General features: G+C 41.8%; 1 protein-coding gene across 5 annotated transcripts in view; it reads right to left on the bottom strand.

The window, feature by feature from the left end:
• The window catches only part of FOXK2 (forkhead box K2), a 77,146-nt gene that overhangs the window by 42,996 nt on the left and 7,924 nt on the right, over positions 1 to 26,226 (bottom strand). For all 5 annotated transcript variants that reach the window (XM_066613449.1, XM_066613448.1, XM_066613446.1 and 2 more), the window contains exon 2: positions 3,926 to 4,120. In XM_066613449.1, the coding sequence (XP_066469546.1) occupies positions 3,926 to 4,120 (195 nt within the window). The remainder of the gene's footprint in view (positions 1 to 3,925; positions 4,121 to 26,226) is intronic.

The raw sequence follows: 26,226 nt of genomic DNA on the forward strand, positions 1-26,226 counted from the left end.
TTGTATCTGCTATTCAGTAGGTGCACTTCTGAGTAGCTCTATAGGGCAGGCTGGGGCATTACTCGGGGTCTTCATCTTCCTAGCGTTGTTCCCATGCTGTGGTTTGGAACTATCCCTAAGGAAACTTTCTCCAGCCTGCTCCTCAGCTGCACTGCATACAGCAGAGGCAATGCAGCCCCACTATGCCAGCACAGCTTTGAAATGGGCTGCCCATTAAGCATATTAAATCAGTTAAATTTGCTTATGACTAAAAAGTTTTGAAAAGAAAAAGCACACAGTTTTTAGACTACATATTGCAATGAGCACCACCCCAGAAAAAGCATTTCCCTTCTAGTCTCATAATAGGGAACACATCTTCTAAGTTGCCTGCAATCTGCAGTTTGGAAAAAATCTGATTTTTCAAAATTTGTTGCCCAGTTAATCAGGGGCCCAGTTATTGTAGGGCAGTTGACTTAAACACTGAAGCCCAAGTGTTCTACCACTTGAGTTGCGATAAAAGCCTTAAGGATGAATTTTGAAAGAGGTAACAAGCAAAATATTTCAAGATGTATGAGTTCTGATTCGCTAAAACAGAAAATGCTGAGTATCACCATTGAGCTAAACTTTCCTTGGGAAAAAATATTAGCATCTCTGCCATATGCATAGGAGTGTACAAGACTACAGGCAGAAGTTCTAGTCACCAGTCCCAAGAGAAAGATGTATATGGCCACAGTTGCTTCTCTTGGGATATGCTGTTTATGTTTTGTTCAGATAGGCAAGGATGTTTTTAAAATGCTGCATGGAAGAATGTTTCTTTTGATACCAATTTGATATTTTTTTTTAAATCAGAAACTGCTAGGCATGCCAATCCATATCATGTTCAATACATTATGCATTTAAGATTTCCAACTGGTAATTAAAAAGTGTGTTTAAAAAGTCAAGAGTGTCTCTCCAGTGTTACACTGACTGCATCAACACTACAGTTGATGACAGTCTTGGTGGTTTCTTGATCTTCAGGGACGGCTTTTCATGGACTGCGAGAGTCTACAGTGGGAACAGAGACAGTGCTAAACCCCCACCCCAAGTTCACCCAGAATGCAGTGCAAGACTCTTTGGCTCCCAGTTTTTGCACAGTAGTCTTCATTTGTTTTAAAAGTAGTTATTACCACCTGTTTTAAAACGATAAAGCACAAAAGCTTTTTAAAGAAGCTATAAAGCTTGAGGCATGAAAATAAAAAATGTATTGAAACATTATGACCTGTCAATTGTTTAGAAGCTACAATTTCTGAATTTAAACAAATTTGACCGAGCTTTCATTGAACACACTGCTGCATGCCTAGCAACTTCTGATTTCAAGCAGAATCCCAACTCAATTCCCAGTTTTACTTTCTTTTAAAATTAACTGAGTAAGGAGGAAGCAAAAAAGATTTTAAGACTTAAGCTTGACTGCTCTGCCATGCTGGCCACCCAAGTTATTCTGAAAAAGCTACCCGGGATACTTTCATGGTGTCTCTCTCTTAGCAACTCTCCTCAGTCTGATTCATCTGTACCGCCAAAAAAAACCTGCTCTGGGGCTAAATGGACTCTCCAGAGCAAGATTCTATAAAGGTATAGACAGCTCCAGATTTAGAGGGAAATAGGCAATGCCTGCTCCTTCCTCTAACAAAAGTGCCTTCCATTTACAGAACAGCGTGTTGGCTAATTTCCTGGTGTGAAAGTGATTTAAGTGAATTGCAACTGGTAACCTAGTCAATTCAAATACCTGATCAACAAGAATACTAAGCAAGATGCAGGAGCTACTTGCCACCTAACTTTTAAGGACATTGGTACATTCTCAGAAACCCCTACTGATATCAGAACTAAAGTTTATCTCCAAGAACACAAACACAGTTGCAGTTTTATAATATACAATGCACATCATAGGAGTGCTCCTATTTTGATACCTGGATTATGTAATCCTAAATATTCTTAATAATAATACTTTGTTCCTTGCATCCTCTTACCCAGATACAGGTGTGACTCATGAAGGAAAAGTCTATCATTGGTTGTGAATCATGATGGTCATATGCAGGCTCAAAGGCTCAAAGGCAGTGTGCCTCTAAGTACCCACTTAGCAATGGTAGGAGAGGAGAATGCTTTCATCTCCAGCTTGGGCTTCCCCCAAGCCAATTGGTAGGCCACTTTAATAAGCAGGATGCTAGATGGGCCTTTGTCCTGATCCTGCAGGGCTCTTATGTCTCATAGGACTTTGGAGTGCTTATAAGAACACCACAAGTAGAATTTGGTTTTCTATCAGAAGCATTCCCACTATCAGGCTGTTATCAGCCTGATAACATTTAAATATCTTGAAGTTCCTTTTGTATCCCCAGAGGACGCCATTTTGTAGGACACCATTTACTTTGCTCTCCCCCTAAAAGGACTGCATGTACAAGTTTATATTAAAAGGTTGTGCAAAAAAATTAAAAAGCTATGGGTACAATCCTAACTAGGTCTACTCAGAAGTCCTACTTTGTTCAATGGAACTTACTCTCAGGAAAGTGTGGTTAGGATTGCAACCTAAAAAAACCTGTATCAACATGTAACTGCAAGTTGAAACTGATGCTTTGAAACTCAGAGCAAATCCTACCCAATTTTCCTGTGTGGATGCAGCTGTAAAGCAGCCCTAAGGGAACAAACATTCCCTTACCTTGAGGAGGCCTCTGTGACTGCCTCCCCCCCCCCACCCGAGGATACAGTGCACTCCCTGTTGGCATGGCTACATCAGCACTGGAAGTTTGGAGAAGACTGGGCCCTCAATCTTTTTACAACACACATTTCTAAAGTGTACTACACAGGTTAATGCATCACAGTACAGTACTAAGAAACTGAATCATCACAAAACACTTGTATGTTTAAATCAAAACAACATCACATTAATTCATAATAGGTAACCAACATTACTTAAAACTACTATTTTTTTTTCCCCTTCTCCTTTCATGCACATGTATTATTGGTTAGTTTTATCTTAGCAACTTTCCAGATCTTAGCTAACCAGCCTCTAACACCAGTAGTTACTGTTAATCACTATTTGGAGACAACTACAATTTTAGCTGCTGCTAAAGGATTCAAAGTTAGCATTTGATGTTATTAACTGAATTATCCATACAATTCAACAATACAGGGCAAAAATACTGTTGTAATCACTTGAGCTTTTTAAAATTCCCAAATAGGCCAGTCTTCAGGAAAATCTACCATATAAACAAAACCAATTACTGTGTTAATTTAAGGTCAATATAATCTAGCCTGCTTCTTAAACATATTCTATTGCTCCCAATTCAACAGGTATGAATCACTGACTCACCCAATATTCTGAGTCCTAGAATTGCTATGCATTCACATATTGAGGAGCAAACTAGATATGACAGCAGTAAATCCATCTCTTCATATGCATATTTGCCCAATCACATAAAAAGGGCACAACCCCCTGAACAAGCAAAAGGGGCATGCAGCTGCTGAAACCTCTCACCCCATCTACAGTTTACCTTCTTGCTGTTCCCCAATGTTACTTTTCTATCAGATGGGCTCTAATAATCTGAGCAACCCTGGCTGTGAAAAAAATACCATGAAGAACTGTAAGTAGTAACTAGAAAATGCAGCAAATGTTTAGCTCTTGGTCTTAAAACAGGACCATCTTGCCACTGCTTTCTGTCCAATTTTGGCAGACCATATTTAAAGAGATTATTTTGCCACCATCACATCTAGTTTTGTCCTGACAGATCCTGGTATTATAATTTTACAATCAGACTGAGGTGATCAGTGAGAACATGCAAAGCTATACTTTCCTCCCAGGTAGAACTGAGCTATAAGCTCTACCGCACAGTGAAACAATTTCAGATGATGCACGGCTCTGAATTAAATTCTACAGTCCTATATTAATCCTGCATGCAGGATTACAAAGTCTAAATACCTGATGGTTCCTGTGGGAGAAGGGAGAGGGCTGATCAGGTGAGCCATGTTGTCTGGAATGTTTATTGTTAGGGGAGAGATCTGGGGTTGCACAGGTTTCACTGGGGACTGCGGCGACTCCTGTTTTTCTCTCTTTTCATTGGATAAAGCTGTAAATGTTATCTTGATGTTTGTGCTGGGGAACCTGAATGTACACCTGAAAAATAAGAACACACACACACACTTATTAACTGGAAAGATTTTAAAAGGGAGCAAAACAGCTATCCTAACAAGTAGATTTGAAAACAAAAAAAGCAAAAATTGGCAAGCTATTGAAGCAGCAGTATGCAATCATGAAGGACAAATTGTCCGTTGCAGACGCTGGTTCGTGCAGGTATCTAAAATACCAGGTTAAAAATCCTTCTGTCCTACATGGATAGTGAAACCATATATTTGAAGCCCTAGAAATTTAGCTTTCAGTTACTTCCTTATTACATGTTTGTGAAGAAAGTTTCAAAATAGGATTGAAATCTAAGCAATTTGTTCAAATATAGTCCATTGACTATCTTTGAATACCAGGGGTTTCTTCTGTGACAAGGAAGAACAGCTGAATGGCCAAGAAAAAAACAAACAATAGAACAGCTGATTAGAAAGATACTGTACTCTTTACTCCTAAAGCATTTTAAGATTTGTTCCTTAAAGGATGTAGACTTTATAACTTGAAACAATAAAATCAACATTTATCCATAAGCTTAAACGATAACATATTCACACATAAACATAGAGCGTTTGGGGGGCATTTGCTTTGGAATCTTGCCCAGGCATACTGCAGACCTAAGGCAGTTATAGTAAAGGACAACCAAATTGACTTTTAAAAATTTTGAAGGCTTTAAAAGTTTATAAGAGATGGGGGGAGCAAAAGAGAGAATTTTGAAAATTTTAATCGGAATGCATACAAATACATTTTTTTCCCTCTCACACAGAACTACAACTCCAAGTCAATCAAAGAAGCTGATCCATAGTGGGGTCCAGGGTAAACCAAAGAAAGTTTTTTCACAGAATATATAACCAATTGATGGACTTTTCTGCTACCAGGTACAGTGATATCCACTTAGCTTAAAAAGTGGATTAGATATTATAATGGAGAAAAGGCCTCTCTAAATGGAACTTTTTAGATTTAGAAACAGTATACCAGATAAAAATGAGCAGAAAATAGGGAAGGGTTGCTCTCTTTATGCGATGTTTGGAAGCTGCATATCCAAGTACAGAAGGTCTACAGGCGTTCAAGTTATAGACATCCAACTTAAGAAAGGGCTTGGTCAGGCCTTAGAAGCAGGCATAGCTGTGAAGACATTTAAACAACCTACAGAAGCTGCTTGGAGGCAACCAGACAAAATAATAACTTTGAAAACTTTGTTCTTACTGTGGCAACCAGGAAAAACAAAAAACAGCTCAATAACACTCGATAATCTTGAAAACCTGGGGATTCCTGGGGGCGAATAGGAGGAAAAGGATTTGGACCCAGGGAAAGTAGAGACATTGCGAGGCACAGGGGAGCATTAATACTGTATGAGAAAAAGTGGGTACTGAATGAAGGAGACTCCAACAACAGCAACAAACAAAACATCCACCTTTTGCCACTACTAAGGAGTAAAGGAACAATGGGAGGGTTAAAGCTGAGTTTGATCAAGGTCCCTAACAGCTGCCACCTACTCTTTACAGTCTGAATGTTATTATTGTGACTAAAAATTAAGACCAAAGGAACATGACGGTATCTTTCTGTGTTTTATATTCCTTTGGCCAAGTGGACACCCAAGAGTTGTACTTTTACCCACAAGCAAGTGTTTCAAATTATGTTGGACCCTCAAGTTACAGACAGCCGTGCAGGCAACAGTTCTTTCTTTGGTAGTGCTTTCACTCAAGCATGATAGTGCTGGGCCAGCAAAAACCAAATTTTTCAAATTAAATAGGTTTCAACCTTAAGTAGAGATCCCTAGAACCTAATCTGTATTTGAGTAAGGAGCTTAGTGTATGTTGGAAGCAGAAAGCTGGACTAGGTAAACCCTTGATGTGATCAAACAACAAACATTTCTTAGGTAGTCTGAAAACAAGTCCGCCACTAGCTTCTCTGTGAACACTACAGATTCCATCCCTACACTATTTTGATATAATAGGCATTTTTGCAAGTGTGCTATTCCACAATTGTAGCTTACAACTATTTTTCTATCTGTAACATCAAGAATTACTGGCTGACAGCAACACACACCAGCCTTATATCATTCCAGAAAGCATACTTTGCACACCAGTACAAATCTCACCATCATGTGCGGCATTAAACCATACAAAAATTTAAACCTCCTAGACTAATACAAAAAAGAGCCCTAAAGAAATCAAGCACAGCATCCTTGCACAGTCTAAAAAGAATGCTGAAAGAAAGCTGCCTCCAGGCAGCAGTTACTGTAGAAACCAAACTCTTCATCGTTTTTCTCCAAGCAGAAGACACAAAAGAGCTGGAAAGCAGGGATCGATGGGAAGCAGCTTATAAAGCTGCTTGTCACATCAGCTGCAGGAAAACCAGACACTAATTCATTAAAACTGCCCATGTAATGCTTCTGGAATTTGAGGCTCCATCGTCTGAGAGTACAAAAGAAACCCTGCCTATGGAAACACTGCACTTTTTAGGTATTTGGCATCTTTAAACACAAAGCCGAACACAGTCTGGTTGTGTGGTCTCTAAGATTTCTTCTTCAACCTCAAGAACATGAATGAATACAATTCGTCTGGAAGAAGACAGCATGTCTATACTACTTTTACATTTACAAATGCCTGTTTCAACAACTAATGTCATTTTGATGCAATACAAAAGTTTCTTCTAAATCAAATCAGTTTACCTCTTTTTCACTTTAGTACCATTTTCTGCTGCCAAATTAGTTTATAAGGCCTTTCCTCATCTACAAAAGCTGTAGGGGCCCTTCGTTTCTGGATAACCCTAACAAAAAGGGTATACATGTGCATGTAGGTATACAGGGAGGGGGATTTTGGTACAGTACCAGGAACTATTAATAACCAAGATCTTAAGAAGACCACCAGCCAATTGCTTTCAGAAATATGAAGGGAGCATGCAAATTAATGTCTTCACCTAAAACAGAGTTAGAGACAGAGTACAGATCAGGTATCTGGATTTATAGTAATCGGCACTCAAGCAACTCATGTTTATAAGTAGGAATCACACTATAAGGCACAATCCCTGGCAGGCACTACTGAGTAAAGACCATATATTTTCTGTCTGGGAGGAAGCAATTCAAGTACAGGCGTGCATCTCTTAACAACCATTCACTTAATGACAGACTGCATATATGACAGTGGTCAAAGCACAATAAAGATGCTCTTAATGAGGCAATCGCATCTCCTATAGCCTGCAGCAGTGCCTACACAACAGAGAGGCTCTTAATGAAAAGAGACAATCTATCTCCAATAGCTTGTGCAGCCAGCTGGTGTCAGGCAAGGAGTGTCTGTTTACACAATAAAGGCAATAGATTGGATGGAATGTTCATTTAATGACCTAATCGCATAACAGGGAATCAAACATATCCCCATCGTTAAGTGGTGCACACCTGTACTGATAAAGTTCAAAAAGTGCACTGTTAATCTGATTTTCTAATAGCACTTGCTACTGTACCATCATATAATTTGAATATGGGGTAGAACTAAACAGGATTCCTGCACACCTAATGCTGCAACTTGTTTCCCATTCTGATAGCTTTTCAGCTAGTTCATTGCTCTAATTCCACACATTCAACTCTACCCAACAATGATGGTCTAGAGCAGGGGTGCCCAAACCCCGGCCCGGGGGCCACTTGCGGCCCTCGGGGACTCCCAATGCGGCCCGCGGGGAGCCCCCAGTCTCCAATGAGACTCTGGCCCTCCAGAGACTTGCTGGAGCCCATGCTTGCCCAACGCGAGTGCTTACAGCATGAGGGTGACTGTTCAACCTCTCACATGAGCTGTGGGATGAGGGCTCCCTCCACTACTTGCTGTTTCACATTTGTGATGCAGCAGTGGCAACAAAAGAAAGACCAGCCTCGCTTTGTGCAAGGCCTTTTATAGGCCTTGAGCTATTGCAAGACCTTCATTCATTCATAGAAGTTCGATCTCTAATATATTAATTTATGTAAATTTATTCAAATTGGAAATGTAAATTAATTCTTTTTTCCCGGCCCCCAACACAGTGCTAGAGAGATGATATGGCCCTCTTGCCAAAAAGTTTGGACACCCCTGGTCTAGAGTAGGGGTTTCCAAACCCCAGCCCGGGGGCCAGATGCAGTGAGCCTCTATCTGGCCCGTGGTCAGCCTCTGATCCCGAAAGCCTCTGGCCCAGTTGACCAAACACAACCAGAGTTGTGCTTGTAGGGTGGGGGAAATGGGGGTCCATTTAAGTGTGCGCTTTATTTCTTGGGCTGTGTTCATTCTTGGAGAAGTCCTGGACATTTGAGCCCTTTCATTTATTCATTCATCTAAGTTCCATCTCTACTGTGTTTATTTAAATTTTATATTTAATTTTTTTTCCAGCCCTTAACACTGTTCCAGATATAAAAAGAGACTTAACAAAATGGAAAGAATTGCAACTTTCACTGATGGGAAGAGTTGCTGCAGTGAAAATGAATGCTTGCCTAAAATAAACTTTCTTTTCCAAACAATCCCTGTAATTTTGACGCAAGATATATTTAAAGAAATTAATCAAATTATCTCAAAATTTATCTGGCAGGGAAAGAAACCAAGAATTAAAATGAAGGCCTTGCAAGATGTGAAACTAAGAGGAGGCATGGGGCTTCCTGATTGGTTTTTATACTATAAGGCCGCTGAGCTACTATGGATTATATAGATATTATATATATTATAAAGAAAATGATGCGTATTTAGTTATGATATTAACTGTTGCAAGGATTTAATATGCTAGATACTGGAAAGATATTAAAATTCCAGCGAAAGATGAATTAATAGAGAAAATAATGAATGTGGCGGAAATTGATAGACTTACAGAGATTTTGGATCAACAGTGCAAACCAACACATATAGAGCAATGGAGACGATTCTATGCTTGATTGAAAATATGATATGATAGATAAAGCATATTAAGAGGCTAAATTAGAAGAGGAACAAGATCAGAAGTTATGTATTGATTGATTAGATATATTGACATATGATTGCCTGCACCCTCCAACGCTGTGTTTTTGCGTTGTGTATTTAGTTTGTATTTGTTTGTTTTATACTTGTTGGTTTGTTTTTATTTTTGGAAAAAAAACACTGTTCCAGATATTTGATGCGGCCCTTCGGCCAAAAAGTTTAGAAACCCCTGGTCTAGAGCAGTGGTCCCCAAACCCTTTAGCACTGGAACCCAAAAGTTTTTCTTTACAGCCGCTAAAGCCTATTTTGATTCTGTCTACTATTGGGGGGCACCTTCTGGAGCATTCACTGAGCTCCAGTGAATGCTCCAGAAGCTCCAAAAGGTAAAAGGGTTCACTAGGAGGCAGCAATCCCTCCCTTCACCAGGAGCCCTAGCAAGGGGGAAAGATTTGAGGTGATAATCACTGCCATTTAGCCTTCTTTCACGTGCTCAGGGGGAAGGGAGGAATAAAGCCTGCAGAGAGAATGATTGATTGGCATTAGTAAATGACTGTTTTCCTTTAATTTAAAGGGCCCTTCTCATCAACTTTGAGATAGAAAAATCTGTGAAGTCTGTGGATAATTAGGTTATACCTGTAATCACTTGCATGACTGTCTCTCTGAAACAGTAAAAAGCAGTTTTTTAAACTTTTAAAGGGGTGCATTTTTTTTCCTTTCTCCAAGGATCAACACATTCCTTCTCATTTGCAGGGGCCATTTGTGTTGAGTCAAATCCGTGTATAAAAAAATCCATGTATAACAAGGTTGGACCTGTAATTATTGTTGTGTCATCAATTTGACTACACTATCCGCAACAGATTTGCCTGCAAATTATTTTTAAAAAGGTACTATCCATTATAATGAAGCAGCTAGGGAAATCTTATGTAGCATTTTAAAGTGTACAATTTCGGAAGAAAATTAATAAACTGAATTTGGATTAATTCAGATTCGTATACAAAAGCAGAGCTGTGTGTGATATTAGACCCAAACCCACAATAACATCTACCAGGAAGACACTGGATATTTCTAAGATTTGCTAACATTTAGCCATCTATTGATCAAAGCTACTAAGAGTGAAAAAGCATTTACTTGGTATTTCTAATGATATTCATTTCCTTGCTATCCTTGCAGAGAGATCTGGAGTTGTTTGAGGAAAAATATGACAACATTTTCCTGATCAGCAAGTCTGTTTCACACTTAGTTTTGAGAGCTAGAACAGATATCTGCAGTTGTAGACACCAAGCCCTAGTTTCATACATAATGGGAAACCATGGGTTTCTGCTACGTAAATGAGAGAGCCATATGCTCCCACATACCTCCTGCACCTGCCCCCCCCCCCATCAAAACAAGATGACTGCAAGCTCCTGATTTCACTTTAAGAGCTGCAGTGGAAGAACAATGAGGGGAGATAAGAGGTTCAGCAGAAAGTGATGACCCTTTCTCTCCTCCCCCCCACCCGTGACTGGTCCTACTGGGTCATAATAAGAAAAAATGATAGCTTTTGCTACCATCACCCATAACTAGGAAGACCAGACAAGCAAAGGCCACCTTGTGCAAGTCTCTCCCCCACTTAACAAGAAGCCCCTAAACTTCAAGCAAGTCCTACCTGAAATCAAACAGCAAGACTGGGGCAATCTGGGAAGTAATGGCAACCCAGTCTCTCTTAAGTAAAACAAGGCAGGTAATCAGTAAAAATGAAAAGGGAAAGGGATGCACCACAAGATGACACAGCTCTCTTGCTACTAACCATGGTTTTTAGCAGGGAGTGTTTTATCTATTTATAACTGTTATTTTATTGCCTGTTTATTGCTGCTATTTTATTGCCTACTAATTGTGTGTTAATTTTTTTAATGATGTGACTGTATTTGATTTTATTGTAAGCCACCTTGTGCTGTTTTTAACTGGAAATGTGGGGTATAAATTCATTAAATAAACAAACAAACAAGTACGGACCAAGACAGGTGGTTGGCAAAGAGCTGGTACAAAGCTTAAACTAGCAGAAAATAAAATAGTATCTCTGGACACTTTTCCCTTCTCTTAATTACTCTCACTGTTACAATTTTAAAAGTAAAAGAAGGGGTCAGAACTCCAGAAAAAAAAAAAAACAGTTTTGAAGATCAGGTAAGCTGACCAAGAAAAAATCCAACCTACCGTGCCTAGAAGCAAGGTTGGTCAGGGGAATCGAGGAGCCCATCCCCTCAGGAAGACTTTGTAACCTGACCTGCCTGCCTGAGTGGGAGGAGCTTCCCAGATGTCAAGGACTGACCCTGCCATAGAGATTCCACCAGAGAACCAGAGACACCACCACCAACTTTAAACTTTTGAACTTTAAAAGCCATGGGGTTGATTATAACATAAGGTCATCTAATTGGACAGTCCCCTTTTCCTGTCCCATGACCTGGTCATGTGGCTGGAGTGACCCTAAAAAGGCTGAAGTGGACCAAACATCAACTGGCACATGCTAATCTTAGCAGAAGAGCTAGCCAGAATTCTTTGCTTGAGGGAAATCTAATCAAGATGGCACACAATCAATGCAATGTTTATCTGAGATACTATGTGGTCCTTCTGAATTCAAAAAAGGACAAGGCTTACTGTAGTTTTAAAGATGCTGAGTCATCACAGAAGCCTGGAGATGCCCCCAAACAGGGAAAAATAGACAGAAATTAGGGAGAAGGCAGCAATTTTCAACACAAAAAATAAACTGCAGTCTCCTATACACAATACAACTATCAAGATGTTAAGCCAGAAACAAACCATGGTTTGATATTTTGACCTGCTCTATATATTACTAACAAACCTCAGTATCCCTGTACTTGATAGATAACTTCAGAGTACTCTGGAAAAAAAAAAAAAGATCAAAAGCTTTCATTCTTATCTTGTATGTGAGAGAGGACAACAAGATCTCTCATTATGTGTAAACTATCTAGAGTACCCATTTTCAACCACTATGCTGTGGCACATTTGTATGCTGTGGGAGTTTGGTGGAGGTTCATTTATTAATAGGACCATTGAGGATATGAGCCCGTCACCAACAGCAAAGTGTGCCTTGTCAATTGTCCAAAAACTGATGGTTTTCTCTGTAGAACTAGAAACAGTTCTAGTACCTTGTCAGTGTGCCTTGAGAGGAAAAAGGTTGAAAATCACTGAGTGTACTGGGACTCTGTAGAAAATGATTTGTTATATTCTGAAACATGTTTCCATTTGTGGAATAATTTATTGTATTAATTCTTACTTCAGAAGCCAGAAATCTACAAAAGATGCAAAGTTTTGCAGTGGTCAGTTCCCCAAGAAAGCACTTTTGCTTACAGATTACACACTCAGCACTACACAACAGGTTAAAACCTAGTTAATTGATAACCATTTAGCTCCTCACTCTCCTGGACAAGCCCAGTCAGCATGTGGTCCAACAAGATCAACACATCACTTAAATTTAACCACCCATGAAGTAGTGCATCTAAGCATTCTTCACATTAGCCATTAAGAGCAACTGCTGATCTGTGGTTTTTTTAAGTTCATCATTCTGGACATATTCCTACAAACTGTGTTAGACCATTACACTTGCACTCTCTCCCCCAATATGTATTAGCTCATTTGACACATGCTTAGAACCTATCCCACTCCAATGAAGTCTGATCACTACCTGACAAGAGCAGTTGAGGTACCATTAGTTTTCCATCTCATGAAGTGCTATCACAGTTTCTTTCAAACTCTGAGCATATGCTTCCTCTTTTAGATTACTTTGCCTTCTGCTCCCCCCAACCCAGTACCAAACACTTGTTCTACAAAAGACTACAGAAACCCTTGCAGGCAGTACTGAACATGCATGATGCTAAGAAAGCAAGTATTTGGCAACTGGAGTATTGTAAAGGTAGCCATACCTAAAGACTCTAATGACCTAGAGCAGGGGTCAGCAACCTTAAACATTCAAAGAGCCATTTGGACCTGTTTTCTGGAGAAAAGAAAACCTCGGGAGCCACAAAACCCTTTTGACATCTAAAATGAAGATAACACTGCATATATAGTTTTTTTTTTTACCTTTATGCTATGTATAAAAAAACTATAGTGTGTTGCATTTTTGAAATGAATGAACTGCTACAGAGAAAACAATATGTAACATTTTAATGTTACAAGATCACCATAATCTTAAATTTAGAATTACATATAAAAAACAAAAGAGCTAAAATAAAATACATTTAAATTAAATACTAATTTATTTTCCCAGGGCCTGCCCTAGCCAATTTGGTACTATAGGCAAGACTTGGGCTGGTGCCCTCCCTAGCAGAAAATCCTGACCAACAGTAAATAGTCATCTTTGTGTCTTTTCCATAGTAATGTAAAAGAGGTACAATGAAATACAAAATCTAATGACTAGTATTTTTCAATACAATAAAGAGATTTATAGTTATTACTCCCCCTTGTATGTCCCAATTTATAATGCACTCCCCTCTTGTATATGCAACTTTTATAATGTGCTCCCCTCTTACAGGTCCCATTTTTATAATGTAGCCCCTTCTTGTAGCTCCCTTGTAGGTGCTGGGGCACCTTCCTTATGAGGAAAGGCTACGGCGTTTGGGCCTCTTCAGCCTAGAAAAGAGGCGCCTGAGGGGGGACATGATTGAGACATACAAAATTATGCAGGGAATGGAAAGAGTGGATAGGCTCTTTACACTCTCACATAACACCAAAACCAGGGGACATCCTCTACCTGTCTCCTCAGAAGTGAGTCCCAGTAGAGGGAACGGGGCTTCCTCCCAGGGAAGTGTGGACAGGCTCCTCTTCCTGTCTACTCAGAAGTCAGCCCCAGTAGAGGGACCAGGGCTTCCTCCCAGGGAAGTGTGGACAGGAATGCAGCTCACCTCGCTCCTTCCTGCCCATTGCCTTAGCAGCGCTGCGTCTCCCGCGCTTCTCCGACCAGCCTCGCCTCTTCCATTCAGCCCCCTGCCCGCTGCAGGGCGAAGGAAGGAAGAGCGCAGGGAAGAGGTGCCCGGCTCCCCCCCCCCCCGCACCTGCTCGCAGTGGGGCGGGGAGAGCAGGTCCAGGAGAGCGCAAGCTGCCCCTGCCTGCCTGCCGAGGAAGGAGCTGCTGTGCGCGGGGGGGGGGGGGCGCTTTGCAGGGAAGGAGCTGCAGCTTTGCAGGGAGGAGCGGCACCCCGCATTCACCAGCAGCCACCTGCAGCACATCGCTGGCTGGGCGGAGGCCAAGGGGAAGGGCGCCCCACTTCCAGCCCCCACTGGGGAGCCGCATCAGAGGACTGAAAGAGCCGCATGCGGCTCTGAAAACACAGGTTGCCGACCCCAGACCTAGAGTATTCAAGGCCACTGAATATAGGCCAAGTGTATATCTGAAAATTCCAGGAATACACCACACAAAATTGATTTAAAAGATATTTATTCCACAAATAACTTTACATAAGAGAGAACTGAAGGTGCTCAGTGATTAAGTATAAAGATAGGCACAGAACCAGTAAAAAAAAATCTCTAAAACCAACTCACTCCTACCAGAGTACTGCAGAACCCCAGATTATAAAAAACAAAAAACTACCAATTTCAAGGTTCAAAAAAGTAGGAAACAAACCCAAGGGTCAAACTGAAGAACAGATTAACACTGGTTCCCAGGCCCTTCCTTTGATACCTCTTCCCTTTCTCCGGAAAAGCTCATCTTAACCCCATGACTCAGCTTATACTTCAGCAGAAGAGAAAGAGGGCACCGATCCTAGAAACTTACTGTTCTTCAGTCTTCCTTAGATCCTTCTACATGATCCTACTTGTCAACCTTATACCCAATTCCTATATTTTTACAAGTATTAAACACTAGCATTAAAATGAATAGTCTCTGATCCTGCTTAAAAAAAAAATCACACAAAGAAAACACAATTAAAACAAAGCAACAGCTTATCTAAAACAATCATTGAATAAGAATGATGGAATAAACACAGAGCAATCACCCAAACAAATCCACTGTGAATCAGTTAGGATTCTCTACTGAGGGCATTCAAACCAACCACTTCTTGGCTTACAAAGAGAGGAAGACTTCACCTGTCTCAGCATCTTTTCCCTCCTTGGAACTTTGCAGAGACACACTACTCTACCTTTCAGATGCATCCAAAAGTTTGACACACCCTACCTTATGATAAAGACAGACTGACGTCAAAGACTTAGTGCTTCCTTCTCTGCCAAATCCACACAGTAGTTGCTCTGCTGTGAGGAAAGGTCTCACCATACCACAAAGGCACCTCTTGTACCTGTGAAGTGGCACTCTGTACTATAATTGTGGGGCACGCACAGAATCAAATTATAAGTCTAAGCACTCTAGGACAGTGATTTTCAAACTTTTTCATCTCATGGCATATTGACAAGGCACGCTGTGTTGCTGGTGGGGGGGGCTCATATTTGCCAATGGGCCAACAAATTAATGACCCCCCCAAACTCAAGTGGCACACCTGTGGGCCATTCACGGCACACTGGTTGGAAATCATTGTGGAGATAATAGCCAATTAACTAAGCTTTAGAGTGCCCCTGAAAAAGGCAGATAATATGTTGTCTTCTTTATGAGTCAGATGGGTACAGGTACTTCCTGGGGCACTATCCAAGATCTAACACGAAATATGAAACAGGAAATGGAAAATTCTTTGGCGAAAGGCTTAAAGTTTCAGGTAAACAATGCTTACATCCACCTTAACGAAAAGGTTTCCGATTTCAAGAAAACCAATCAGCTGCTAATTCTTTTTAAAGCAATCAGTGACAACTTAAATGGTCAATAAATATTCTCTTGATATTTGTGCACATAATTTATATAAAATGAGTCAAGAAAAAATCATTTCTGTTGTAATTATACTATTTTAGAACTGTAATACCAGATACAAAAAAGGTGAGAAAAATAGTAAAATGCAAAACACAACCTACTGGAGGGGCATATAAGCTTAATACAAATCCATGCCATGGATAACAAATAAGCTGTTGTTGGGGAGAGGCAGAGTCAGTAGTCACATTCACTTTGCTTCAAGTCTACAGTGATTTAGAAAACCCAAATCAAATACCTGCATACATAAAACTAGAAACATTTTGGCCAGGTTAGCCTTATCTTAAGTAACTGCTCTTGAGGTTATTTACAACACAAATCCACAAAGTAATTGAACACTACTTAAAGTTTACAACAATAGAAAGTTGCTCCATCAATGTTAAAGACTCAACTACAATACCTTTATTAATTAGCTTTCTCCATTTTGATCCCAATACTGCAACAGTAATTAAAGGTCTGCAATATATAGACCTAGGCCTCTCAGTCAAGGAAAAGAGAGCAAAATGTTTCAGGACTCAACATACTATAGACACATGCTTAACAGCAAGAACAGTTTGACCAAGCAACATAGGATGAACATTTCCAGTAAAATACGTGTTAAGTCAACCTTCAATTATACCCCCCACACCAAAACAAAGCTAGCTTGTCTCAAACTAGCAAAGCAACCCAGACCAGCACAATGAGTGATTTTCTCCAATAACTCAGTGAGATGCATATGCAAATTATACAGCAATTGCTTACATCCAGATATCCTAACTGTCTAAACTGGGAAGGATGTTGCTTCCAGGACTGTGGGCTTCCTGGATGTGTCTGGTTGACTTCTACTGGAAACAGGACTCTGGGACATCAAACTAGAACAGTTCTTCTTACATTCGAATGGTTTATAATGATATTAGCAATTGCATATGCAGACTCCCTACCTGTGGCTAGATGGAAGCAGGTTGCTGCCATATAAAATATTAGTTTTGGTATGCATGGGGGCAAACAATGTTTCTTGTGATTCTCAAAACTCACTCTTGCATCTGAAAACAAGTGCACATGACTGGCTGCCCACAAGCAAAATACCACTACATGTACTTTTCAAAGAGTCTGCAAGAGGAAGAATATGCCACATGATTATGTGATTCAAACCTAAACTTTTAGACCCAACAAAATAGTAATAGACAGCAAATTTGATTTTATTTAAAAGGGAAAAAAGGTTCAACTGTTATTTGAGGAAACAACTTGTGTGTACATTTCTGCCTCAGTCTGAGAAGTATTTTCATTTGATTTCAACTGACAAACTGTGGCAGATAGCTCTAACACAGGGGTGTCAAACTTGTTTCATACTATGGGCCAAACAGCATTTATGGTACCTGCTGAGAGCCAGAAGTGATGTCATTAAGCAGGTGAGGACCAGAAAAAAGCACTTTTTTCACTCATTAGCTGCAGATGACAGAAGAGAAAATACACAAAACATGAACATATTTTCACGATATGGGAGAGTCCAATGATTACATGGATTACCCTTTTAGCAGTGCCACTTCTGTCACCTTGAAACACAGACGCTGAGAGATGTTCTGCAAATCAATTTCTCAGCAGAAGCAGCAAAGCTAAAATGACAGCCTGCATAATAAATGGGCTCTGCCAAGGCATCCACAGCTTCTCCCTCTCTCACCCCTCTTACCTTACTGTTTCTCACCTTCTGAGGTCTCCTTCCATCTCTCCTTCCTACCACCTTGGCAGAAGTAGTGATGCAGAAAGGGTGGTACTAGGAGAGCCCAATTATCACACAGGTTGTCCTTTCAGCAGTGACACCAGTACTGCAGGAAGGGTGGCCCATGTGATAACTGGGCTTGCCCAGTATCGCCTACTCAGCAGTGCCACTTCTACCAATGCATAACTTTGCAGCTCAACAACTGATGCAGATGCTGGGAGAGCCCAACTATCATGCAGGCCAGATTAAGAGCTTCCACAGGCCACATCCAGTCCACAGGCCTTATGTTTGACATCCCTAGTCTAAAACACATTAAGATTAGTAATTTCTAGCAGTCTGAACTATTCTGCAACCAAACTAAAATCTAAAGAATCTCTTCAGAAAATCTAAACTCCACTTTCATTCCAAGTTCTTCACCAAAGCCAAACCAAGATCACAATGTAGCATTTGCCAGCACTTCACCTTATAAAACCGCTGAATGAATAAAGCACAAATGGCAGCAACCAACATTACCCTTCTGACTGTAACAGACCTACGAAGTCACCTAACTTGAATTGTAATCCTATCTCACATACCAGCCAAAAAAACCCTTCCATCTCATTAAGAACATTGATCTGCCCAGCAACTCTTCCCCCCCCCCCCCCCGCACAAAATGGTGTAACATAGGGCAGTTATATTAGAAGGGGGAAGGGACAGACTAAAACAGAGAGAAAAGAAAGAAAGAAGCACTTTAGTGTTAATTCTAATCACAATTATCAACAAAAATCTGTCAAGGATACAGGTCATAAGAAACCTCACTTCGGAAATCTCTTCACTCAGAAAAGGAAGATGTAGCAAATGTACAGTAAAATAAAATACAGTGGTGCCTGGCAAGACTAAATTAATTCGTTCCGCGAGTCGTTTCGTATTGCGAAAATTTCATCTTGCGAAGCGTGGTTTCCCATAGGAATGCATTGAAATTTAATTAATGCGTTCCTATGGGCAAAAAAAGTCAGAACAAAGTCAAATTTGGTTTACAAAGTGTTTATTAAGTGCTCTTTAAAGGCATACATACTGTACAGAGGATTTCAAAAATTTCAAGCACAAAACTTCAACTTTTTAATTTTAAAAATTCGTCTTACGAAGCACGGCATAGAAAAATTCGTCTTGCGAGTCACCAGAAAAAATCGCAAAAGCACTTTCATCTTGCGAGTTTTTCGGTGTGCGAGGCATTCGTCTTGCGAGGCACCTTTTGTATTGGCAACCTTCAGTCTCGAAAGACTATGGTATCGCGCTCTGAAAGGTGGTTCTGGCACAGCGTCTAGTGTGGCTGAAAAGGCCAATCCGGGAGTGACAATCCCTTCCACACCGGGAGCAAGTGCAGTCTGTCCCTGGTCTGTCTCCCTGGCTATGGGCCTTCCTTCTTTGCCTCTTAGCCTCAGACTGTTGGCAAAGTGTCTCTTCAAACTGGGAAAGGCCATGCTGCACAGCCTGCCTCCAAGCGGGCCGCTCAGAGGCCAGGGTTTCCCACTTGTTGAGGTCCATTCCTAAGGCCTTCAGATCCCTCTTGCAGATGTCCTTGTATCGCAGCTGTGGTCTACCTGTAGGGCGCTTTCCTTGCACGAGTTCTCCATAGAGGAGATCCTTTGGGATCCGGCCATCATCCATTCTCACGACATGACCAAGCCAACGCAGGCGTCTCTGTTTCAGCAGTGAATACATGCTAGGGATTCCAGCACGTTCCAGGACTGTGTTGTTTGGAACTTTGTCCTGCCAGGTGATGCCGAGGATGCGTCGGAGGCAGCGCATGTGGAAAGCGCTCAGTTTCCTCTCCTGTTGTGAGCGAAGAGTCCATGACTCGCTGCAGTACAGAAGTGTACTCAGGACGCAAGCTCTGTAGACCTGGATCTTGGTATGTTCCGTCAGCTTCTTGTTGGACCAGACTCTCTTTGTGAGTCTGGAAAACATGGTAGCTGCTTTACCGATGCGCTTGTTTAGCTCGGTATCGAGAGAATGAGTGTCAGAGATCGTTGAGCCAAGGTACACAAAGTCATGGACAACCTCCAGTTCATGCTCAGAGATTGTAATGCAGGGAGGTGAGTCCACATCCTGAACCATAACCTGTGTTTTCTTCAGGCTGATTGTCAGTCCAAAATCTTGGCAGACCTTGCTAAAACGATCCATGAGCTGCTGGAGATCTTTGGCAGAGTGGGTAGTGACAGCTGCATCGTCGGCAAAGAGGAAGTCACGCAGACATTTCAGCTGGACTTTGGATTTTGCTCTCAGTCTGGAGAGGTTGAAGAGCTTTCCGTCTGATCTGGTCCGGAGATAGATGCCTTCTGTTGCAGTTCCAAAGGCCTGCTTCAGCAGGACAGTGAAGAAAATCCCAAACAAGGTTGGTGCAAGAACACAGCCCTGCTTCACTCCGCTTCGGATGTCAAAAGGGTCTGATGTGGAGCCATCGAAGACAACAGTGCCCTTCATGTCCTTGTGGAAAGATCTGATGATGCTGAGGAGCCTGGGTAGACATCCAATCTTGGGGAGAATCTTGAAGAGGCCGTCTCTGCTGACCAGGTCGAAAGCCTTTGTGAGATCTATGAAGGCTATAAAGAGTGGCTGTCGTTGTTCCCTGCATTTCTCCTGCAGTTGTCTAAGGGAGAATACCATATCAGTGGTGGACCTGTTGGCTCGGAATCCACACTGCGATTCTGGATAGACGCTCTCTGCAAGTACCTGGAGCCTCTTTAGTACAACTCGGGCAAACAGCTTTCCTACAACGCTATGGAGAGAGATGCCGCGGTAGTTGTTGCAGTCACCCCTGTCACCTTTGTTCTTGAACAGCGTGATGATGTTTGCATCCCTCATGTCTTGAGGTACTCCACCTTCTCTCAGCAGAGACAGAGGATTTCATGCAGCTCAGTGACGATGATCTCTTTGCAGCATTTTAGGACTTCAGCAGGGATGCTGTCTTTTCCAGGTGCCTTGCCAAAGGCAAGGGAGTCCAGGGCCACGTGAAGTTCTTCTAGGGTTGGTTCACTGTCAAGCTCTTCCAGCACAGGCAGGCACTCAATGTGGTTCAGTGCTTCTTCGGTGACTACATTTTCTCTGGAATATAGCTCAGAGTAGTGCTGCACCCAGCGTTCCATCTGCTGCGCCCGATCCTGGATGACCTCGCCTGTGGCAGACTTCAGAGGGGCAATTTTCTTCTGTGTTGGACCTAGGGCCTGCTTGATACCATCATACATCCCCTTGATGTTGCCCGTGTCAGCTGCTATCTGTATCTCGGAACAGAGCTGGAGCCAGTAGTCGTTAGCACATCTCCTGGCAGTCTGTTGGACTTTGCTGCGAGCAGTTCGGAGGACCTGCAGGTTGCGCTCACTGGGACAGGCCTTGTATGCTGCTTGAGCTCTCCTCTTTTCCTCAATGACTGGTGCCAACTCCTCAGAGTGAGCTTCAAACCAGTCTGCCGCCTTGTTGGTCTTTTTGCCGAATATGGACAAGGCGGTGTTGTAAATGGTATTCTTGAAATGTTCCCATCTGTTGGATGCGTTTGCGTCGGCCGGGCCTGGAAGAGATTCCTCAAGCGCTTGTGCAAATTCCTCCACTTTTCTCTGATCCCGGGTCTTGCTGGTATCAATGCGAGGTCTTCCTTCCTTTTTCGTGTGATACAGTCGCTTTGTTTGCAGTTTCACTCTGCTGCACACCAGGGAGTGGTCAGTGTCGCAGGCAGCACCATGATAACTGCGTGTGATCTTGATGCTGGGAAGGCTGGAGCGTCTGGTGAGGATCAGGTCGAGCTGGTGCCAGTGCTTTGATCTTGGATGTCTCCAAGAGACTCTATGTTGGGGCTTTGTGTTGAAGAACGTGTTGCTGACACAGAGACCGTGATGACAGCAAAACTCTAGCAGGCGTTGGCCATTTTCGTTCATCCTCCCAGTGCCAAACTGACCTAAGCAAGTGGGCCATGAACTGTTATCAGCACCAACTCTAGCATTGAAATCGCCGAGGATGAACAATGGCTCTTTTACAGGGATTTTCTTGACAGTGGTGGCCAGGTCATCATAGAATTTGTCTTTGGCTTCTGCTGGAGACGACAGAGTCGGTGCATAAGCACTGATGAGAGTGATAGGTCCTGCTGATGACTGGAGCTGCAGGGACAAAATTCTTTCACTTCCCACAGTAGGTGGGATGATGGATTTCAGCAGGGTATTTCTGACCGCAAAGCCAACACCATGTTCCCTGGTTTCGTTGGGTGGTTTTCCCTGCCAGAAAAATGAGAAATTTATCTCCTTGACAGATCCGGAATCTGGCAGCCTAGTCTCTTGAAGGGCGACGATGTCCATCTGCAGTCTGCTCAGCTCCATGTCGATGACAGCTGTTTTGCGTGCGTCGTCTATTTCTTGCAGGTCATCAGAGAAGCCAGGTGTCATTGTCCTAACGTTCCAGGTGCCCAGCTTTAGGGCAGTAGTTTTCTGTTTTCTGTTGCATGGTGCAGAGTTGTCGATCCGCTTGTCGGTTTTCACCCTAAACCCCACGCACCCCATGAGGTTAACGGACCGTCCGAGGCACCACTGTAAGTGTATAGTGAAATAAAAGTTATTCTGAGGTTCAAGGTATCAGAATATGGCTTTATAATAATAGTTATTTCCTAAATAAGTGCAGAACTGAATGTTTGCTATTTCTTTCAAAACATTTAAAATTAGCCATTTTTCTTGGCGATTTAAATGCTAATTTAATTTAATGCTAATTTAAAAATATTCCAGCTTGCACTGAACTCAGTAAGATTAACTGCTTAATTCACAAGCTTAGGACCACCAATGTACAGTTTCAGTTTGCAAAGCATGGCACTTTGAATCTGCAAAAGGCTCTAGGAGATCAATTATAAGATTTTGGCTGCAAACCTATCCAAAATTACCTGGGAGTAAGTCTCATTTACTATGTTGGGACTTACTTCTGAGTAGATATGCATAGGATTGGACTCTTAAACTGCAATCCTAAAATCGTGCTGAGCCAGCACAGGTAGGCCCCCTGTGGCAGTTCCTGAGTGTTGCAATCGGGCAGTAAAGCATGTTTGCACTGACTCAGCAGCAGGCCATACTAGCCTGCCAGAGCCAGATCCCATCCCTGCACAGGCCAAGTCAGGTAGTTTTTACCGGGCAGCACAGGGGGTGGGAGAGGGTGACAAATGGGCATTCTGGGGATGGAAGGGGGCGTTTGGGGTAGGGAGAAGGCGGAACGGAAGGTAGGTTAAGCTTGGGAGTGGGGTGGGATTGGCAGAGGCAATCCTAATCGCCATCCTGGGCAACCCTACGTGGACTGCTTGGATTTGCGCCAGCTTTACAGCTGGCTCAGATCTGAACTGCCTCAAAGGGCGGGTTGGGGTGTTACATGGGGTAAGGGGAAAAATATTCCCTTAAGAAGACTTCCAGCCTGCGTAGGATACAGTGCAGGCCACGCAGCTGGACTGTTCCAGCACAGGTTAAGTTTGGTCAGCCCGTTGCTTTCTTACAATTAAACCTATAGATGACAAAAATACTTTTGAGATGCTCAACTGTGTGGCCATCTTTATGGGTACCATCTTTTTGTTACATTATTTTTAGAGCTGAAGGTTCTAAGTTGCAGATACCTACCTATTATGATTCTAATACATACAAACTCAAGATCTCATAATCTAAAAGAATAAAGGTGAAGAGGAGATGCTTCTCATCTCAGCTCTCCTTTCAAGATCTCAATGGAACTATCTATTCCACTTCCTTTGAAAATAAAAAATGTATCCATTCATGTTCAGGTCTGTGTCAATTTCACCCACCCTCATTCTGCCAAGTGCAAAAAGTTCTTGTTCTTCCACAAAATTATACAAAATAATGCTCTTCAAGTGGTCAAAAACTGGGACCCACCTTGAACAGCAATCTGTAACTCAAAGACCAGCAGCAAAAGTCCAGCAGCAAAAGCTAGTTTAAGCTATAAAGCTATTCCATGCATCAAGAATTCCTTGCCACCAAGTAAAATATCCATCTTACCAACCAAGCAAGATTCCAGCTGGGTCATAAGAACAAAGGAAGAACTAGATGTGCATAGCTCAGTTTGTTAAGTATAGCTACAGTTTACTTATCACATGCATAAACACATATTCAGCATGTAATCAAGGAATTAAGCATGAAGACATTCTGAAAAGCCAATTTAGCCATATTGCATATGGATCAAGAGTTTTTAGTTCAAAGGATAATCAAAAAATATATAGTCCTGTGTGAAAGAGAGGAAGCACAAGCAAAACAAGCTGGCAACAGCAGTTAGTTAACACCTTCCTGTCCTTACCCTCCCCACTAATTAGTCAGGGATTAATCCTCCCCAGGAATAAGTCAGGGAGGAGGGTATTTGGTAAGTCACAACTGCCACCACCAAGGCAAGGCAGCCAAACAAGGGAGATCACCTTCAAAAATCTACCTCCCCTTCCCCCCCCCCACCAATCTCAAGAGGTTCCCAAAACATAGGGAATTCCCACATAAATAAATGCCAAAACAAACAGTAGCAAGAATTGAGCAGTTTGAGGAATTGTGGCAACTTGCACTCTCCCTAATAAACTGAGGTCAGACAGATCAGTAAAAGTGAAAAGGAATTTATTAAAAAGACTGAATAAGTGAGATAAAATAAAGAAAACAGGAAGGGAACACAGAGGATCAAAAGCATAACTCGGAGCAAAAATAAAAATAGGACTGACCACGATAAGCAGTTGGCAAGAAGCAGGCACAAAGTCTACACGCAGAATAAAATAAAGTTGCTAAACACACATTTCTGGTTACTTTCCTATACTTAGTTACTCATAACATGCAGGGGAAGGGTATTGAGCTAATGTACTTCAATGAGGAGTGAATGAGCCTGTCATTAATGCACAGACATGGTACATCAGCAATGAACCAGAGGCAACAATCCCAGAACAATTATGTGTGCAAACTTTAAAACTTAGGACTGATGATGATACAGATGATAAAGGGTCATCTGACAGGATGTTAGGACCACTGGGGTATCCCATTCCACTCTTACCTAAACAGGTGGGCTTAGCTGCCCAATCACTGGGCACACGCCAATTTCATTAGGAGGGTTGACCAGAATCCTGTGTCTGATGGAAATTCAGCCACAACAACATCTAATCCACATTATACTTGTCATAATATACACAGTCGTTCTTTCCAAGGCACCGATTTAAAAAAAGGACAGGGGCTACTGCAAGAGAATTTCTCAGCAGCATTTAGGATGCTGCAATATCACAGAATATCTAGAGGGATTAAAAGTGTCAAAAATATGGGAAAATCAAAAACTAAGGAAAAAACCACTTATTTTCACCAAAAGAACCCAAAGCAGATGCAAAAACGTCACAGTTAATTGATCTACTCCTGCATATCACATATAGGTGAGTCAAAGTCCTGCAGTTTTAAGAACAATTTTTAACCACGCCTTTTCTTTTAATTGTGAACAAGTCACTGGTTTATTTTCCACCTCACACATGCAGTCTGTATCCTAAGTTATTTTTCCACTCATGTACAAAGACTTTGCATGCAGAAGTTAAAGACCAAGGTTCTTCAGGGCAGAAATACAAATGCCTTCACACTTGTACAACACATTGCATAAGATGTTACCCATAAAACTGCCAATACCTCACTGCTGCTCAATTTCTTAGGTATGCCCATGTGGAACAACACAAAGTGCCACCTTATTTCTGCAAAAACTAGGATACAACTCACTGTTTACATCCAAAGCTGCCGCCTTTCTTCTTGTAAATGACTGTTTATAAACACACACAGAGAGAGAGAGAGAGAGAGAGATTTCACTTCATGCATCTGATGCAGACTGCAGTTTATGAAAGCCTGTCATAATAGATTGTGTTGGTCTTCAAAGTGCTATAAGACTTTCTGTTTTTAAAAAATAACACTTCTGTTTAAAAAGTTAATCTACAGAGGTTCTTCTTCCCCACACGCTTTTAGTAATTCACCTTGGCATCTATTTTCCCAGACCCCAGGAAAGACATATGTACATACACTTCTCTTAAACCACCTAACCAGTCATCATCCCCCTTTTTAATAATTTATCCACATTTTTTCCCTTAGATACCAGTAAAGGCACACACATATATTACTGTTACTTTTAAACATTTATCTATTTCTTCTGTCTGCCCTCCTTTAGCAATTTGTGTTTTTCCTCTTCCACAGCCAAAGAAAGACAGTTCTTTCTCAGGGGAAAACAATGAACGAACAACTTTGAAACACTGCTATTCCTACGGCTGTCCAGGAAGCAAGTTGAAAGTTCCATGCCAGGGACAGGACAGCTTAGAGGTGAAAGAGTAGTAAGAGAGCTGGAGCCAGAGAGAGAAGACTGGCTGAGTGGTTGATCTGGATCAGTGGCAGGAAGGTGGATAGATCAGATGCCAAGACCAGCACACCAACACAGGAAATGACCACACTGGACTATCATCCAGATCTAAAACTAGCACCCCGAGGAGCTGGGACAGGAGAATTCGAAAGCCAGCACCATATCATCAAACCAATCCAGGCCCCAGAGAGAAAGACATCACTAGACAATGTCAGGGCTTCAACGGAGAGCAGGGTGCTGGCAGAAGGAAAATGACAACTCTATACACATGTATACCCTGCTGCAATAGCAGCACGCACACATAGAAGGGTGTTCTGGGTTGT

The sequence above is a fragment of the Tiliqua scincoides genome, chromosome 2 (assembly GCF_035046505.1).
Source record: "Tiliqua scincoides isolate rTilSci1 chromosome 2, rTilSci1.hap2, whole genome shotgun sequence".
Taxonomy (NCBI): domain Eukaryota; kingdom Metazoa; phylum Chordata; class Lepidosauria; order Squamata; family Scincidae; genus Tiliqua; species Tiliqua scincoides.